The sequence below is a fragment of the Canis lupus genome, chromosome 13 (genome assembly GCF_003254725.2).
Source record: "Canis lupus dingo isolate Sandy chromosome 13, ASM325472v2, whole genome shotgun sequence".
NCBI lineage: Eukaryota > Metazoa > Chordata > Mammalia > Carnivora > Canidae > Canis > Canis lupus.
The window spans coordinates 34165119-34183728 of record NC_064255.1 but is presented as its reverse complement, the minus strand read 5'-3'; the positions used below and the strand labels follow the sequence as shown (position 1 = coordinate 34183728).

The window sequence follows — 18610 nt, the reverse complement described above, 5'->3', positions numbered from 1 at the left end:
CCCAGCTCTGCAGTGGCCGGGTGACCTTGGGCTGCTGTCTCCCTGAGAGCCTCAGCTTCTCATCTGTAAAGTGGGAACATTGATGTCTGTTGTAGGTAGGGCTGTTGTGGGGATTACAGGGGGTTAGTAATGCCTGAGAAAGCACCTGGCTTCGTCCCTGGCACGTGCTCGGCACGTGTAAAAACGCTGTCCCTTGCCTTCCTTGTGTTTTTTCTGCTAGACGCTACTGCTAACATCCATACAAGAGTGACATGCGTTTCTTTAAAAGATAGTATTTAAGGACCCAGGACAGGAGCAAGGGTGTGAGTTCACAGAGCTCTAAAACCAGGTTGGTTAGAGCCCTCCCAGGGCTCATTCACCCCCTTCTGCAGAGGAGACATGCACAAACTCAGAGTGTGATCTTCTTACCTGGAGCAGCCAGGTTGTGGCCTCCATCCCCCACACTGTAGTGCACACTGAAGACCCTGCCTGGGCCCTAGGGGACGGAGGAGCAGAGGATGCTCACGTCGGCACAGCACACTGAGGTTTTCCTAGGATACTCCGTGTTACAGTGCATGGTGGTGGTGGGGGGGTGCAGTGCTACAAAATGAGATTAAAAAAATGTCTAGGAAATTATCATGAGCATAATTCATATGAAGGGTGGAACAGAAGCAGGAACAAAATTACCATGAGCTGACTCCATTTTTTATAAGTGCTCCTGACAACTATGATGGTGACAACCTCACGGAGCATCACATCACAGCAACCGGATGGGCACAAGTGAGAATTAGGAACATCTTGCCACAGGGAGCTAGGCATGCGACGTGACGCAATGAGATACAGCCTAGGAAGCCCCATGTTGCTCACGCATAAAAGGGCGCATGCGCAGGGCAGACAGCACACCTGGGTAGTGGGATTTGGGGGGGGTCTTGTTAATTATTCTTGATGCTACCACATCTGTAGACATTTAACAAAAGACTAAGTCTTAATATAATGAAAATCCTTTTAAGTACAGGGTGTTCATAATTGTTTATGCATGAAATCCCAAAATGGTGTAATTTTGGAGGAAAGCGCTCTCTCTCCCAGCAAGGGGGAGGGGGAGGTCTGCTGAGCACTGGATGCGTGACGGCCAGTGGGTCCAGAAGGTGGAACATGGCAGTGGCTGAGGGTAGGGCATTGGGACTTGCCGCATAAGCGTGGTGGGCGGGCGGGGGGCATTCTCTACAGTTCTCAGTATCTCAGTTTACCTGGAAGATACTAGAACCGACCGTGTGTGTTCTCCTTCCGTGGCCCTGAGGGCTCAGTGAGGGTATCCAGGGGAGAACTTTGTAGGCACCTGCTAAATAACGGCTTGGGCAAGCATTAGCAAGAATGAGGTGCAAGCTCTCCGGGCACGGAGTCCCCGAGCACGGTGACCAGTTCGGGCACATTATCTAAGCTGGCTCAAGCCAGACAAAGTCAGTACTTTTGCTTTGAAGCCTAGAGACAGATGTTTTTTCCCCTGGGCTCACGGCCGTGAGGATGAGGACCTTGACATCCCTGCAGCCATTTTGCTGCGGTGAAGTGAGCCAGTCGGCGCAGGACGAGGGGATGCTCAGAGGTTGGGCCTCAAATGGATCCTTGTCGGTGATATTGCTGAGTGATCACTCAGCAGGCAGCGTCTCCAGCTGCTCAGATACACAACGCGATGCTTTGCTTGCCAGTGTTATTCTCCTTATGACCAGCTGCTGGTCTTAATATTAAAATTAGAGTGGGGTTGGGGTCCAGAAGGGGCCTCAGGTGGGACTGGCCGAGATCAGGAGGTGGGGTAGGGCTCCATTTCTCCGGGGTGGAGCACAGTAGGGGACAGCGTAGGGAGAGGGCTCCAGAGCCCCTCATCAGCCCGGATCCCACCCTATAGGCAGCAAGGGCACCTGAGACCTGCAGGGGATGAAATTGGGGCAGAGTGTCCTGTAAAGCCGTGCTTGGGTCAGCAACTCAGTACTCAGCATTTGGTAGAAGGGAAAAAAAACCCAAAAACAACAACAACCAGAAACTCCTGTCTTAAGCATTTCCACAGAAATCCATATGGCAATAAATAAAAGTTCCTATGGATTTTGTGCTCAGATTCCACAGTGTGGTACACCAGGAAAAAAAATATATATATATACACAAGTGAATTTAAGAAACTCAGCTGAATTTTATTGGGCTGGCTGGCTTAGTAGTGGGCAGAGGTTTAGGCCATACAAACATCAGTTCCTCATCTTTTATGGTTTTCTTCAGTTCTTGTCGGGGTCATAAACCTGACAGGACAAACGTGGTAAAAGAGGAATCTGAGTCGAACGAGTGGCCCAGATGCCGCCTTCTCAAAACTTCAGCTGAATGCCCTGAAGAGGATGCCAGAGCTGTGAGCTGCGAGCCCGAGCATCCTCGAGGAGAGTCTTCATGTGATGGGGCATCACAGGCTCACGAAGTATGATGCCAAGTGGGAAAGTGAGGAAGGAACCCGAGGCCGTCGTGGTGAAGTTAAGAAGGGGTGTTGGGAAGCCAGGTTCATAGGGGCCAGCGGAGGCAGCCTGGCCCCCCAGGTTCTGTACATGTTCCCTTAAGGACGAAGCAGGCCCTTCCACTTCTCTGTGGACCATGAAGCATCCAGCCTCTCAGGAAAGGCCCCTGGCTTCAGGAAAATGGGGGACCCACCTGCCCAAAAACACCTACCAGCAGTGGGACCCGATGCCTGGAAATCCTGAGTTCCAAGGATCTGTCCTCTGGCTTACACTCGCCGTCCTGTTGGAAATCTGCAAGTGCAGGTGAATTTGCGTTTGATTCTAAAATGGGACAGATTCCCTGTTGACCACTGTGCAGCGCCACGTAAAGTCCACGCATTTGGAGTGCACTTCTCACCTGCTGTGTGGGGCCCCAAGAGACCCTTCCTCTGCATGTCTGGTTCCAATTCTGGGTTCATGTTTCCCGGGATCTTGCCTCAGTATTCCTCCCCACCGAGACTGCTTCCTCCTTGTGCATCCACCATGGCCCTCTGCGTCCTGAAATACCAGGGATGCTTCTGACCCAGTAACCTTTGAGCCCTCACGCAGGGAGCCAGGAAGTCCCAAAGACACCGTCTCATTCCTTCCTTCCAGTGAGCTCAGATGGAAGGGGGCATTGCCCCCATTTCATGGAAAAGCCACTGAGACTTGGGAAACACACACATTGATGTTCTCACTGTAAGAAGCTGTAGGAAGAGGACAACATAGTTTATAATAGCTCCGGCTTGTTCAAAATCCTAACAGCTGCCCATTTAGGGGCAGGCAGGGCTCCTGGGGACTGGAGAGGGAAAGCAAAATGGGGGACACGAGCCTTGACATATGATTACTGCAACCTATTTGCACTTGAGAGCAAAAGTGGCATGCCCAGAGGATGATGAAGAGTGTGCAGGAAAAAAGTCACTCTGGCCACTGCACAGCTTAGAGGGCAGAGCAGGTAAGAGCTAGAAGGGACATTCCCATTCAGGCCTGATCTGAGCTCACCCAGGGCCCTTTCTGTGAGGCAGTCACAGCAGTGCCTGGGGTCCCCCTGAAGGGGACAGTCACACCAACCCTCACAATGGCACCACTCTGATGCCAGCATGACAGCCACTCTGTGTGCTGTCTCCAAGGTAAAAGGCCGGGTCTCCCCCCCCCCACCCCCCGAACTAGTTCATTCTTTGGTGTCTTTCAAGGGCAGCCTTGATCTGAAATAGCAAGTTGAGATTTCATGGAGTCTCTACAGAATGGATTGCAGGATTGGTGGGGAAAGAAGAGAGGGCCCTGCCAAATAGGGATTTTCTTCCTGGTGCCTCTTTTCCAGACCAGGGACCAAGAAAGGTCTCCAGAAACCAGGAGATGATTCTCTACATGAGGGGTTTCTGGTATAAGCGGAAAATGTGGCATCGCAAGGGGTAGTGAGCACTCTTTTATTTCACGGATCCTGAGAGAATGGGATGGAGACATTGGCAGTCAGAGCCATGCAGAATTCAGTGGCCGACCCATGGTGATTTTATGTGGAACAGTGTTGTGACTTGGTCTCAAAGAAAGTGCCATGTGGTGGTCTTATTGAGCTTTTGATATGTGCCAGGCTGTTGGGTTTGAGTATCAGCCTCCTGCAGCCCCTGACGGAGTCTGGGCCATGCCTCTGGTCCCATAGTGACCCACTCCTACCCATTACACTGCCCAGTGCCAGTTCTCTGGCCTTCTCTGAAAGCAGGTGCTGGTATCTGGGAAGCCTTGACCCTCAAAAACCGTGTCCCTGTGGGAATCAACTTATTTTATGTCGTGACCTCATCGTAGAGCTTCTTAGCCATAAAATATAAATTATACGTGTGTGTTTGTACATGTGAAACTTCTAAGATATATTTATGCCATTGCTTCTAGCGCTGGGTCCCTTTCTCTTTGCTCACGGCTGACTTAATCAGCAGCCCCATCTCCTATTCTTAGCCTGTGCATTAATGTGCATTATTCATGGTTATCGAGTTGGATAACTGTGGTTGAAGGCCTCCTATTTTTATAATAATTAAAGGGTTTAGGGGGAAAATATGTTTAGTTGCTTATGTGCCCTCAAGTAGCCTTGTGGGGTTGGGGGCAAAACGCGGAGGGCGTCCCCAGGCGGGAGACCCTGTCCGTGGTGCTGAAGGGAGCGTTGGGGAAGTTTTGAGTTCACGGGATCTCACAGACACTCAGGCACCTGCCAAGCCTAATGGACCAGTTACAGGACCGAGGGCTTTGTACAGGAGGCAGGAGTATTTGTGGGAAGGGCAAATGCTGGGCTGCTCGATGGTGGGACGGGGTGGAGGGGCAGGGGAGGCTGAGGACGTGGACCCTGGACACAGACTGGTGACTTCAGACCCGCTCAGCCACTTGGCAGCTGTGCCATACCATGCAATTCCTCAGCCCCTTAGCCCTTACTTTATTCTTCTATAAATTGGCAACCCTAATACTCCTCATCTCAGAGGGTTTCTGTGAGGATGAAATGAGCTAATGAAAATAAATGACTTATATTTGTAAAAAGTGCTCATAAATGTTAAGTATAATTACCATTACACCAGCGTAGGGTTACATTTTTTTTATACACCAGATGACGTCTTCTGCATCCTGGGCATTGGGGAGGTCTTGTCCCCAGGGGCGGCCGACAGCTGCAAAATGTTGGGGCTCCTGCCTACCCCCAAGGTGGGGAGGGGTGGGCTCTGTAACTCTGCAAGCCTCGGGAAGCCTGGAGAGTTATTGGAAATTGTGCTCCTGGTGGGCTGATCACACTATGGGGCGTCCTTTCCTTGCCTTGGTTCATGTAGAATAATTTGTAGATCATGTGAGAATATAACAGTACCTGGTATTTATAAGCACTGTGGTCTGCCAGGATGCCTGCAACATGCTCTTTAGCTTGGAGGCAAATAGGCCTGCCCTCATTTTAGAAGTGTATTAACCATGTGACCAAGAACCAAGTGAGTTGACCTCTGTGTGTGGTCGAGCCAGGAACTGTGTTCACGTTTTCTGCCCCCCCCCGACCCCCAGCTGGCATTTATCAGTGCTGGGCCATAGTTCTCAGATTTGACAGCATCCGAATCACCTGGAGTGCTTTTTAAACCAGCTTGCTGCTCCCCCCGCTCCCCCCGAGCATCTGGTTCTAACAAGGCCCAGGGGATGCTGCTGCTGCTGCCGGTGCAGGAGCCACACTTCGAGGACCGCTGCCCAGAGGACTCCTCCGACCCCACCTGCACGACCCACTCTGTTTCTAACAGGTGAAATAAGAGGAATGCTTACATGTACCTCTAGGGATGAGGCAATCTCTTTGTCAACATTTAGCAAAAGCCCTGATAGTTAATTAACCAAAAGCACAGGGGAAGCGTCTGAGCTCTCTTTTCTCTATATTTTGCCCAATGAGATAATCATGTAATTCCTGGAGCTCCGGTTCTGAAAGCAGGCATGGGCAGATAGTTGCTGCCACAGGTTACCGTCCCTGGGGGGCTCCCGGTGAGACCGTGAAGGCAGTGTGTGTGCTTGTGTGTGTGGAGAGTGGCCAGAGAGGTCCACCTAGATGTGGCACCAACGCTCTGAGCATGAACTGGGGGAAGCCTCTCTTCCCCAAGCCCTCGTTATCTCCTGTAACGGGTTTCATATGCATCATCTATTGTCATCCTCTTGATCTGAGTGACTGCCCTTTCATGGGTGAAGAGTGGAGGTTTGGATAGTTTACCCAAATAAGAGTTCCTGATGCTTGTTTGAACCTCCCTGTATAGGAAGCATCTCCCCAGGCACTGTCTCCATTGTCTCTTATTGACCCCCTTGGGCTAGAGGTATAGTTCTTCTCACCTGACCTGCTGCACAGGTGAAGTTGCTGAGACCCACGAGGGGAGGTCCCTTGTCCTACTCGGCTAACAGGTGGCAGAGGAGTCTAGTTCCCTTGTCTTCCCTTCTCTCTCTCTGTCTTCTTTCCTTCCTTCTGTCCATTTCTCTCCTCTTGTTATACTTTATGTGGATCCTTAGCTACACATATTCCCTTTAAAAATCTCTCTGTGCCTGACTTTACCAAGTCCCGGAGCAACTGCATTCTTCTCCTCTGGTTGACCCACCCCACGGGCTACAGAACATGTTCCTCATTCTCAGTATGATACTTACAACTTGCATTTTAATGATGTCCACACCATTTTTCCCCTTCTGAAAGTAGGGTGGGTCTCTATGAAATGAGGCTCATAGAGGCCAGTGAGCTTCCTGAGGGGAGGGGGTGTGCGGCTGTTGGGGAGTCCACCTGGGGGGAACTTGGGAAGGTGGATCACAGGGCGTGGTGGTAGTGTTCTGGGAGGCCAAGCTTAGATGACACAAAAATACGAACTACTTGGGTCAGGTTGACAATTTTCCTAAGAGCAGGAACCCATCTAATAAATGCCTGGAGCTCATGAGGATTTGCAAGTGGAAATTTTCAGGGTCTATTTTGTAGCGCTGGCTTGGTTACCCTAACCACATAAAATAGAATTGAAAAGAGGTGCCATCCTCTCAGACAAGGGAAATAGTCACCTCTCAAGAGACCTCTAGTCTGTTTCTTAAACTGCAAAACAAGGGTAGCCCACCCGTCTCAAAGGGGAGGTGGCTGCTTCCATGACGTCAGCCCACCCTCTAAAACCAATTTGCCAACCTGGTGTGTCCTTGGGAGGCACAGATTCTGTAGCTAGATTTGGGGTCCCTCTTTACAGATGAAGACTGGGTATTAGAGCATCTCACTAATTAGGTGGCGACCATTAGTACTGGGTGATGGAGGGTTTGAAGCAGCAGTTGGCTGGCTCTTGAAACCTCTGTTTTTCCACAAGACCTTGCTGTTCACTGTGTGTGTCCCTGGGTGTTTTATACCTGCAAGCTTAACTTTAAGGCAGGAGGACCTCCCTGCCATCTCCCTTCACAAGCCCATGGGGCTCAGGGAGGGATTGAAACACCCACAGCACTCGTGGGGCCCGGTGCCAAGCGGTCAGTGGTAATGGGGAGGTGCTGAAGCACCAACACCCCACCCCATGGATCTCCTGTCTGGTGAATGAGAGATTCACCCAGATGTGTGTTGGGCATCTGTTGGGAAGTGTCAATAAGGCTGGAATGTGACAACCAGGCAGAGGGAAGGTTCTGGAACTCTCTGGAGTTCCTCTGGCATTGTCTCTGGTGTCCTCCCTGGCTCCCTTTATTAGACGGTCCTGGGAGCTCCAATGCCCTGCTGCCCTCCCCCCTTTATTCCCACCAAGACACCCCTTCTCCTGCCTCCAGCTGCAGCAGCCAGAAGACAGACTGGCCTTTTGAGGACCTGCCATCTGAACTGGGTAACCAACCTGTCCCACAATAGCCCTGATTGTGGAGGGAAGCACCATCCATCAAGGGCATTTCTCACCGGAGGTCCTAACTCTTCTCTGAGATCCTCCTTTTGGGAAATCTCTAACTTAGCCCTAGAGTTGTAGTGAAGCAGGAGTTAAGTAGGGGGGTGGGGGTCCCAGCATCTGCAAATGCACATGCCATCCACTCAGATGGGTGCAGGATGGGGCAGGGGATAAAACGTGGGTCTTGGGCACAGACAGGGCTACTGGGGCGCTGAGCCCACCCTATTCCTGATCACCTGCATCCCGGCCTGATGAGGAGCACCTGCCTTGGGTCAAGCATGGTCAGGTGGTTGAAGGAGCTCTGCTGCCTTCCCGGGAAGCGAGGCTGGGGGTGAGGACTCCCTGGGGAAGGGGAGTGGGTCTGGGCAGGCAGGCATGCATCTTCAGCCAGCCCACTCCTGGCCATGTCCGCAGCTGGGTGAGCTGGAGAGAGTCACGGCCCTCGGTGCCCGGCTGCCCCGTGTTGAGTGAGGACAAAGACACTTGGCCCACAGGACTGTGAGCATCCAGTGGTCCAGTGCCTGCAAACGCCTCTAAGACACGGGTTCTGGGGCCCAGAGCGGGTCTTCCGCGGACGCTGCAACTCTGGACAAACGATGGAATCTCCGAGCTTGCGTTCAAGGATAGGTCATAGTTGCGCCGTCCCTGTAGACACGTCCTGGGATGAGCTAGAGGCACCGCTGAAGGGAGCGTACTCTGTGCCGGGCACGTTGGACATACCTGTGAGGACTCACCGCCCACAGCAGCCTCTTCAGAGCCCCTTGCTTTGTACGATTATTAACATCCCTGTAATATTGCGGTCAGCTGGGCCATTCTTAGTGCTAAACAAACAATGCGAGTGGGTGTTTATTGGCTCCAGCTCACGCCCGCCTGTCCTGGGTGCCTGCTTCATCCACGGACCGTTGAGTTCCAAAATAGCCCACCAGGGAGGCGGGGCGAGGATCCATCCCTGTTGCGTGGATGTGAAAGTGGTGGCTGAGAAGCCGCCTGTCGTGGCAGCGATTCCTTCATAAGGATGCTGCTGGCAGTTCGACCCCAGGAAGCACCCGACGCCCACTGGTGCCGAGGAAGCGCCGGGTCCCTAACATTGAACAGCCCTTCCTCTTGTGGAACTTCCACAGCCTGCCCCCTGTATCCGGCCAAGGACAGCCACGGGTACCCGAAGACCAGCGAGAAAGTGCCCTCCCTCCCCGAACTGCACCTGAATACCCTGCTTGCCAACCGGAGACTGGCTCGTCTTCTGTCCCCTTAGTCCATAAATAAGTCTCCTTTCCAGAACTTTCAACCCCCTTCCAATGACGGCCTGGTCTCCTTCACACAAGTGTAGAGAGGGCTCGGTTTTGCCCACGGTGCAGTGCAGGAAAGCACAGGAGCGTCCCCCTGCGTGTGCCCCGAGCCACTGCGGCCCCTCACGTGCCTCGTGGCCGGGTCGGGTAGGCAAGGCCGCCGGACACCACCACCAGCAAGCAAAGTCAAGGGTTCCAGGGAGCCTGCTTAAAGGAACCCGTTTAACTGAGTTTAACTCTTTGTTCCACAAACCTATGAGACTAAAGAATCCCCCACGTTCCCCGACCCCTCACGATCTAATTACGAATCAAGCCGGTATCAACTGGAGCAAACTTGGAAATGTTCTGTGAAGCGCTGCAGAGACATTTAATACTGACTCAAGCTTCAAAGTAGCTGTGAGTGTTCCCACTTCACAGAAAGTGAAACTGAGACACCCCCCCCCCCGCCCGCCAGCCGGCTCCCAGATATTAAGTCATTTGCCACATGTGGCTGCCTCCTTCCAGGTGGCAGGGGCCGGCATTCCCTCTGCCCGGTCCCTGACACCACGCTCCCCGGGCTGCCCCGCCTGGAGACATCCCCTCTGGAAGCCACCTCAACATTAATGAATCCCTTCCATCTCCAGGACTAGAGCCTCCTGGCCCGAGTCTAAGGACCAGACACCGCTTACTGGGAGATGAGTGTGTTGTGTGAGCACTGGTGCCCCGTCTTCACTGTGAACCCACTCCGGGAGGGCGGGGGGGTGGCTTCTCCGGCGACCGTCCCACCAGCTTATGATGCATGCGGCACACAGGACACGGCACCGTTCCCCGGCCACAAGTGCGCCTGCACAGCGCAGTCCGTCCAGTCCCTCAGGGCTCACGGGCAGAGCAGCTGGGATGCTCGTGTGCCACCCAGAGGCCCGATGGCGTCCCCACAGCTGAGCATGAGTTTCACTTCCAAGCCCTCGCTCACCTGGCAGCGAGCCTGCTGCTGGCCTCGTCGCCCACGCAGGTGACAGGCCGGTAACACTCAGGGGTGCAGAGCTGGGACGCAGGCTCACGTCCGTCTGATACCAGGGCCACAGGCATCCTTCTGTCTGTCTTTTCAGTATCACACTGACTCAGAAGGAACATTGGGTCTTCGGAAGGGACTTCATGGAAATTGTAGAGTAGGTGTGTGTGTGTGTGCGCGCGTGCGTGTCCACAGACACGCACGGGTCCTCATTTATGGGTGAAAACTGGAAATGTACAATGACAAGCTGCAGCACAAGATGCTTGCTAAATATTACTTCATCAGTTGGCACATGTGTTTGAATGTCCAATACCCTCATTTTGCAGATGGGAGAGCCCAGAAAGACACCTTGACTTGCTCAGCGTCCCACGGCAAATCCACGGAGCAGGGGCGCTGGGCTGAAGGTCTTGATGGAATCCTTTGATTTGAATCGAATGGTGTCAGAGCCCCACAGGAGCTCAGAGACCCTGGAGTCCCTGGTTTTAAATACCACCCATCACATGTCGGGGGGTGTGTGGGGGACAAGCAGCCCGGCCCGAGCCCCCTTCCTCCCCACAGCTGCCCCAGGAGTGCGCCTGCCACCGGCTTCTGCGTGTGATCCGTTAGAGTCAAGTGTGTCCCTGCTTAAGGGATCCTTCTAGATGACCGGCTCTAGCCCAGCGGTGCTCAGCCAGGGGCGATTTTTGCTTCCGGGGAGCATTTGGCGGTATCTGGAGACATTTCTGGTTGTCGGCCCTGGGCAGTGTGAGTGGCGCATAGGGACAAATGCTGCTGGACACCCTGCAATGCCTGGGACAGCCTGCACGACAAAGGAGCATCGGGCCCAGGTTGAGAAGGCCGTGCTCTGGGGTGTGTGACGCTGAGCCCGGAGCAAGGAAGGGTCACACTGTGAGTTCGAGGAGGGGCACGGGGCTGACAGGTGCATCTGGATCCCTGGGGTGTCTTGGTAAAATGTGGACCCCAGCCGATGCTGTAGGGCTCCGGGGAAGCCTGAGAATCTGCATTTCCTGTGCTCTCTATCCTGCACTGATTACTTTCCTTCTCTGCCCTAGGGTTCCCTGGGCCCGCCTGGTCCCCCTGGGAGAGACGGCAGCAAAGGCATGCGGGTACGCCTCGTCCCCCACCTCCCCATGGGCCACCCCCTGGTCAGAGCCCGAGTCCTTGAGGGGGGCGGCCTGCACCAGAGCCAGTCGCGAGCTGGGGCTTGTTTGCACCAGGACCTTCCCGGGTCCCCGGAGGTCAGCCTCGTCGTTTTAACAACACCAGCAGCATCTGTTGCCACCGGGCACTGCCTGTGTGCCCTTGGGAACCAGGGTCCCACTCAATGGACATGCAGTTCTACACAGGGGGGTCTTGTCCCACTGCCCAGGCCTGGAACCAAGTTCAGGTCCAAAGTGGGGGCTTGGCCCAGGTCTCTGGTTTGCAGCCCGAGGAGGCAGGGTGCGACCCCAGTAGCAGCCCATCCCGTACATGCAGCCCCCTGGCCTCCCTCTTGTCAGCTCCCCGACTCTACCTCTCTGCCCTCCCGCCTTTGAATTAGAACACGCTCCAGAAGCACAGCCCGAGAGTGATCGACTGGGCAGGCCAGTCTACTCCAGGGCAAAGGGACCCTCTCCCCCGAGAGCCCAAAGGGGCTCCATCCTCCGCAGACCCCTCCGCTCCCCTCCAGGGGACCAGGCTCCTCCGTGAAGACGGCCTCCCTCGTCAGCCCAGGTCACTATGCTCTCTCCACTGTTGTGTCTGAATCTAGTTGTGCTGACCTCCAGCAGCAGGAGCCAGGGGGTTGGGATGTGCCCCTGGCAATGTAGACGGGCTCCTTGGCTCATGGAAGGTCTCCGAGGGCAGCCTGGGCCTCCTTTCAGTGGTGGTCACCTCGTGTCTGCAATGAGTTTGGAGTTCCAGACATGGATACGCCCGGGGCTTTGGGCTGCCCTGGCGTGCCTGGGCCTGTGTCCCGCCGGGTGATGACCAGCACTCTTTTGTGTGTGCAGGGGGAGCCAGGAGAGCCAGGAGAGCCAGGGCTGCCCGGCGAGGTGGGCATGCGGGTAAGTGTCCCTTTCAGCTGTGTTTATCCCTCTGCTGTTTCCAGCAGGTAAATCTTGGTGCAAAACTGGTTGCTTTGGGCCTAGAATGCTTTCCCTCCTCACCCTTCCCCTATAACCGTGTGTGTGCCCGTGTGTATCTATCCTCGCCTACGTGATTTTTCCTGAATTCTCACAAAAAAGTGAATCATGGCATGCTCTACTGTTTGTCTTTTCCATCCGACGACAGATTAGAGCCACCTTTCCACACCTCTTCTCCTAATCCATGCATTTCATTCCATGATTTGGGTGCATCATAACCTACATAACCTTTTCCCCGTTGTGGCCTGAAATGTTTCTAATTTCATTTGTTTCCTGCTAAAAGCAATACAGCAGTCGATGCGTGTGTGTGTGGGGGGGGATTGTCTATGTGTGTTTCTCTTCGTGTACTAAGTTTTACTTCAATAGAATAGATCGCCAAAATTAGGGTAGCTTTGACCAAAGAAAGACACAGTGTAATCTTCACAGATTTCAATAGATAGTCCCAAATTAGTTGCTTAAAATCTGTGGCAGGTCATGGTCCAGGCAGCAGAGGAACCTCGGGGGCCTTGTCAGGACTTGTCCAATGCTCTGCTCGCCCTGGGGCGGAGGGTGAGTGAGGAGCCACAAGAATCAGGCAGGTTTCTCAGAAGCTGGGCACAGATCCTGGCCAGATCGTAGGAAGGCCACGCAGGACACGTGGAAATGGAACTTGCCGCACTGGCGTCATTGCAGCTCGGAGGCAATGCCCTCTAGCCAGCCGTTCCTTGAAGTAGCAGACTGGGGTGTGAATCATGGGGACTCCTGCTCCCCCAGGCAGGGGAGAAGCAGGGATCGCTGGGTGTTGCCTCTACCCCTGCCTCCCCTCCCCCTGCCTTTCCTTCCCCCGCCCACACCTTTCTGGTGCACACTCTTCCGCAGGGATTCCAAGGACCACCTGGACTCCCCGGGCCTCCTGGACACGTTGGAGCTCCTGTAAGTAAAGACCTGCCTCTGGAAGGGTTCCTGTTCACTCCTCCAGAGATCGGGGCCCAGGGCCCCTGACAAATCCCCCTCCTGTGTCTACACGGAGGACCCACTGCCTTGCACGTGTCAATGGCAATGACATGTTGGTGTCTCTTCCTAGAGCGGAAATGCTGAAACGTTATGGCACTTAGGAAGCCCCCAGAGATCAAGTGTAAATGCACCTTCCCAGGACCCCATTCCCAGATGGTGAAGCCCAGGTGGTGAAGCCCAAGCACTTTTACCTGGCAGCCCAGGCGTTTCTGATACCTGACCCTAAAGAAGCCATTTTTACCAGCCCGTCCTGTCCAATAATTCTCCAGCCCCTAGGCCAGTGCCAGACCCATGATGAATGTCTGGTAACCATGTGCCCCTTGAAGTAAGCGGTGAGCAAATAGACATGGTGTGTAAGGAGCAAAGGGGCTTCTTGGGTGTCTGACCCTATTTTGGGTTCTCATTAAGAGATGTGAGATTAGCTCCCCATGAATGAAGCAGTGTGAAAGGTCATTTTCAAGCAAGGCAGCCTGCATTGCCTCAGGGGTGCGAGACGTTCAACACCTCTGATCTCTGTGTGTCCAGCCGAGATGTTTGGATGGCATTAAAATGGCAAAGATGTCCAGCTCCCGCCAGAGGCCTGCGTGATCCACAGAGCCTGTGCCCTCTGGGATAGCGGCCTGTGGGTCTGGCGCCTGTGCCTCTTCTCCAGGGACAGAGATGTGGGTATTATCCCCCGAACCAGTAGGCGGGCCTGGGAAGTGTCCGTCCTCTTCAGGAATGTCCCAGGGTCTTTCCTCCAGAAAAGGAGAGGAGAGGAAGGACTGGAGGGAGTTGCCATGGGAGCACAGGACATACTCAGACCTCTCCAGGAGGGCCACGCACCGAGCTGTTGGCCTGGTCCTGAGCCGCCCGGGAGAACCTGTGATGTCATGCGCTGGTGCCGGTGGCCCTGGCATTTCACTGCATGCCCCACATGTGGCAGAGGCACGTCTGTGTCCTCTGCCCCTGCAAGGCCATGTGGGGCAGTAGCCTGCAGGCAGAGCTTCTACAAGATTCTTGTGCTAACAACCAGTGATGCAGTCGTTCATGGACTCATTTATTCATTCAGCAAGTGCTTATGGGTATCAAGTGGTGGGCACGTTCCAGGCTGTGGGGACGCGATGCTGAAGCAATAGGGGCACTGTCCTCGGGGGTCCCCATTCTCCTCAGGGGAGGCAGAGAATGTCTTGCCTTGGCTGATGCTTCTGTAACTCTGCTCAGTGGAGGGGGTTCCTAGCATAGGATCCAGGTGCTGCTCCTGAGGAAGGTGGAGTGGATGCAGGACAGGGCAGGAGCCCTCGCCCAGGAGGAGGAGGAGGGATGTGGCTTAAAGGCACCCAGATTTCTTGATCTGGATTTCGTGATCACCGAGGGATTGCAAATTCTGGGTGGCAGGGGCACTGGCTCCAAAGCCACATTCCTACCATTGGCCTGGGAAGCTCGAGGGCCAGGGTGTGTTCAAGCCTAGGTGGGAGGACGTGGGTAATCTGGGTCGGGAGGCCAGCCCCAAGAGCTCACCTTGCACCCCAAGCCTGAGGGAGGAGTGCAGGGAGAGTCCTGGCAGACAGGCTTTTCCCCCCTCCCGGGGCAGCCTGTTCGTGGGCCCTCAGGCCTTCAGGTCAGAGATGCTGGACTGAGATGTGTTCTGCTCTTCCCCTTTCCCCGCAGGGTCTCCAAGGAGAACGGGGTGAAAAGGGAGCCCGAGGAGAAAAGGTATTTATGAATATCTGCCTCCACTCGTCACCGCAACTTTCCATAGAAAAGAGGAGGAGGGTGCCTGGGACTGATTGCGCTATGCTTCATGAGTCCCATGAAGCTCATGGGTGCCAGCGTGTGTGTGCACATGGGTGCCATGTGTGTGCACATGGGAACCCATGCGTGTATGCACAAGGGTACCTGTGTGTGTGTGCATGTGGATGTCTGTGTGTGTGCATGTGAGAGCCCATGCGTGTGTGTGCACGTGGAAACCCATGCATGTGTGCACAGGGGTGCCTGTGTGTGTGTGTGCATGTGGGAGCCCCTGTGTGTATGAGCACATGGGTGCCTGTGTGTGCACATGGGAGCCCCTGCATGTGTGTGCACATGGGTGCCTGTGTGTATGTGCACATGGGTGCTTGTGTGTGTGCACGTGGGAGCCCATGCGTTTGTGTGTGCATGTGGGAGCCCATGCGTGTGTGCACAGGGGTGCCTGTGTGTGTGCACATGGGTGCCTGTGTGTGTGTGCATGTGGATGTCTGTGTGTGTATGCACATGGGAGCCCCTGTGTGTATGAGCACGTGGGTGCCTGTGTGTGCACGTGGGAGCCCCTGCATGTGTGTGCACATGGGTGCCTGTGTGTGTGCACGTGGGAGCCCATGCATGTGTGTGCACGTGGGAGCCCATGTGTGTGTGAGCACATGGGTGCCTGTGTGTGTGTACATGGGAGCCCATGCATGTGTGTGCAATGCGTGTGTATGTGATGGTGTGCGTGCACATGTGGCAGGTGAGGGCCAGTACAGACGGGGCATTTATTTCCCACCCTAGTGTAAGCTCAGGGCCAGGGGGGCATGGGCTCAGCTCCTGGCTCCTGCAGGCACCACAGCCCCTCACACAGGTGGGTTAGGGTTTCCAGGCCAGGGTGGGGAAGGGGGGTGTTGACGGAGCCCGGGTGCCTTCATGGGCTCACATCTCACTTAGCAAAGTTACATAACTTCTCTGCTCTTCAGTTACCCTGACTCTCAGACCAATGGGAGGGTAAGTGGTGACAGTTGTGTCGGGGACCCACAATTAGCCTCTGTCACCGGGCATCAGGAACGGATCCAAGCTGACACTCTCAAGTGCACACTGCCACAGCGGCCGGCACACTTGAGGGGAACTGGGGGGGTCACCGTTCCTTCATAGCATAAGCCAGCTTACCACAAGGTGACCCCAGATCAGACCCTTTCGCATGAGCAACTGTCATCAATTGCTCAGGGTCCAGCGGGTGGGAACAGGGCCTGCACAGAGGTGGGCACCGCATCCTCGGGACCCGCAGGCCCGTCCTGCAGATGCAGGGCTGGGATGGAGCCCTCCGTGCCGAGTCACGTCCCAGGTGGGTCTTCAGAGTTTCCCCCTGTTCTGTCCTCAGTGATACGCGTTCCTCTCACCATATAAGAAGTTTTGAAATCATTATTTTAATTTTATATCAGTGCACTTGGAAAATAAGAAAAACGAGCTTGTAATCTCACCATCCTGATACAACTATGGGGAGCACTTTGCCCTGTTTTCTGTCGGATTTGTTCTTATGTATCTGATTTCCTGTTACATAGACACACATAAGGTGTTCGGCTTTGCCGCCTGGCCTGTCGGTCCCTACATGCGGTATTTCTGCCCCGTGCTGCTGTGAAGTTTTTGTGACTCATTTTATTTTTTATTATTTTTTTAAAGATTTTTATTTATTTATTCACGAGAGACACAGAGAGGCAGAGACACAGGCAGAGGGAGAAGCAGACGCCCTGCAGGGAGCCTGATGTGGGACTCGATCCCGGGACCCGGGGATCACGCCCTGAGCCAAAGGCAGAAGCTGAACCCTGAGCCCCCCAGGTGCCCCTCTGTGACTCAGTTTAAAAGCCTGCACGGCGTTCTGACGCATGGATACATGGTGATTTATGCTCCTATCCCCCGGTTATTGATCACCTAGGGTTGTTCCTAGCTTTTCGTGATCAAGAATAATGCTCGGGTGAATATTTTTAAGCCGACAGCCATATTTATTTATTTAGTTTTCAAATTTAGGTTTATTTCCTTAGGCTGCTTCCCTGGAAGTGAGATCACCAGTCAAAGAACGTGGGTCTGTGCATGGCCCTTGAAGCACAGTGCCGCGTCACTTTCCAAAAGGTTCTTGAGAATCCAGGGAGGCAGGGCCTCGGGGGTATCCCACCTCAGGCTCCGAAGCATGATTCGTGTTTGCATATTAAATTTTCATCATTATAAGTGAAAAAAGAAAAAAAAGCAAAATCTCTTACCCCCTGGTCATTGGGATTTGCATCTCTTTTGAGATGTTTTGATGTGGTCACAAATGTGTGTGCCCGGAGACCTCCTTTCTATAGCCCTGTGCCCCTTCCTTTACATGGCAGGGACCTGGAGGTGGCATTTGGAAGAACCAAGACTTCAGGCACAGGGTGGTGTGGCTTGACAGGCAGCTCTGGTACTTGAGAGAACGAGGAGGCAAGGTTTGGGGAACTAACCCTATAGAAGAGCGGGGGTATAGGACGGCAAGAGCGGAGCTCGGGTTTGGTGTCCAAAGTGCACGGTGAGCGCAGCACTGATGCTGGATGAAAGCCCGATGTGTGGAGTTCTCCCTTGGTGGTCACCTGAGGGCACAGAGACCCTGGCCTGGGGTTCAAAACAGGCCTCCCCATGCAGCCTCCCCCAAGCTCCTACTGAGGCTTGTCCACTTAGTGCCCCTAGGAGCCCTGCGGTTTGCACCCTGACTAGTCATTTGCGTCAAGTTCGTCTCTCTTTCCCGTGTACACATGGAGACCCCTCGCCGTGTGGGTGCAGCGCTCACGCCGTATTCGTCTCTGGGTCCTCCCTCCCCAAGGGAGCACCCGCCACTGAGCACACGGCCCGTCTCCTACATGGACGTGTGGATGCAGCACTGGGCTCGGGGGGTGAGCGATGAAGGAACAAGGTGACAGGTTGGCCTTCACCATCCAACTTCACTTGGTGGATGAACTTGGACTTATTTAGAGAACGTGCAAGGTGGATTCGGAAGGTGCATTTTAGCACCTAGGCTTGGGTGATGTCACAGGGCTGGATGGGAACGTTAGCTAGGAAATGCCACAGAGAGAAGGCTCCGGGGGCCAGAGCAGGAACGTAGCACAATCCAGGAAGATGCTCTGCTGAGCTTCCTGGTTGCAGCAGCTCCAGCCGCACTTCTGGAGACCAGTGAGTTTGGGTTCCCCAGGGTTTCGGTGGAGGCTGCAGTGCCAAGCTGAGGAGTCTTCACAAGCCTGGTAAGAGCCAGCTCCGCCACGTAGGGGCTGCGGCAGCCGCGGGGTTGACCAGAACCTCTGTTTCCTCATCTACAAAGTGGAAATATTCATGTCTTCCCCCAAAGCTCATCGGGAGGTCGGACAAGAGGACAGAAGCAAAGTGTCCAGCATGTCACCAACATTTCCACGCATACTTCCTTGCCCCGCCTGGGTTTCAGGGGAACGGCGGTCTCTGCACACTCAGTGCTTTGTTCTTCTTGCCAGAACTCGGCTTGGAGGTGACTGCTTTCCCCCCATGCAGCATTGGGCTGCTTTTCCAGCAAGCTTTTAGAGTCTTGTGTTGAGACTTTTGTCCAGCCAAGAAATGGTACATTTCTATCAAAATCCTAAATCATCTCTTTCTAGAGAAGCCTGGAGATCTCTCCTTATTTTCAATTGGGGAA

The 18610-nt window shown here is 54.2% G+C and overlaps 1 protein-coding gene and 1 long non-coding RNA gene across 12 annotated transcripts in view; one reads left to right on the top strand and one right to left on the bottom strand.

Moving 5' to 3' along the window:
- COL22A1 (collagen type XXII alpha 1 chain) overlaps positions 1-18610 on the top strand; it is a 260912-nt gene that overhangs the window by 89393 nt on the left and 152909 nt on the right. For all 6 annotated transcript variants that reach the window (XM_035702839.2, XM_035702792.2, XM_035702817.2 and 3 more), the window contains 4 exons: positions 11170-11223; positions 12109-12162; positions 13099-13152; positions 14884-14928. In XM_035702839.2, the coding sequence (XP_035558732.2) occupies positions 11170-11223; positions 12109-12162; positions 13099-13152; positions 14884-14928 (207 nt within the window). The remainder of the gene's footprint in view (positions 1-11169; positions 11224-12108; positions 12163-13098; positions 13153-14883; positions 14929-18610) is intronic.
- Positions 2139-7549, bottom strand: LOC112662066 (uncharacterized). 6 transcript variants are annotated; one of them, XR_007401607.1, is made up of 6 exons: positions 7120-7549; positions 6606-6795; positions 5028-5144; positions 2863-3190; positions 2677-2756; positions 2139-2261 (listed from the first exon to the last, which is right to left on the bottom strand). It is a non-coding gene; the product is annotated as an uncharacterized LOC112662066 (long non-coding RNA). The 6 variants fall into 6 exon arrangements; XR_004807395.2 differs by having other exon boundaries at positions 6606-7549; XR_003138196.3 differs by lacking the exon at positions 5028-5144 and having other exon boundaries at positions 6606-7548.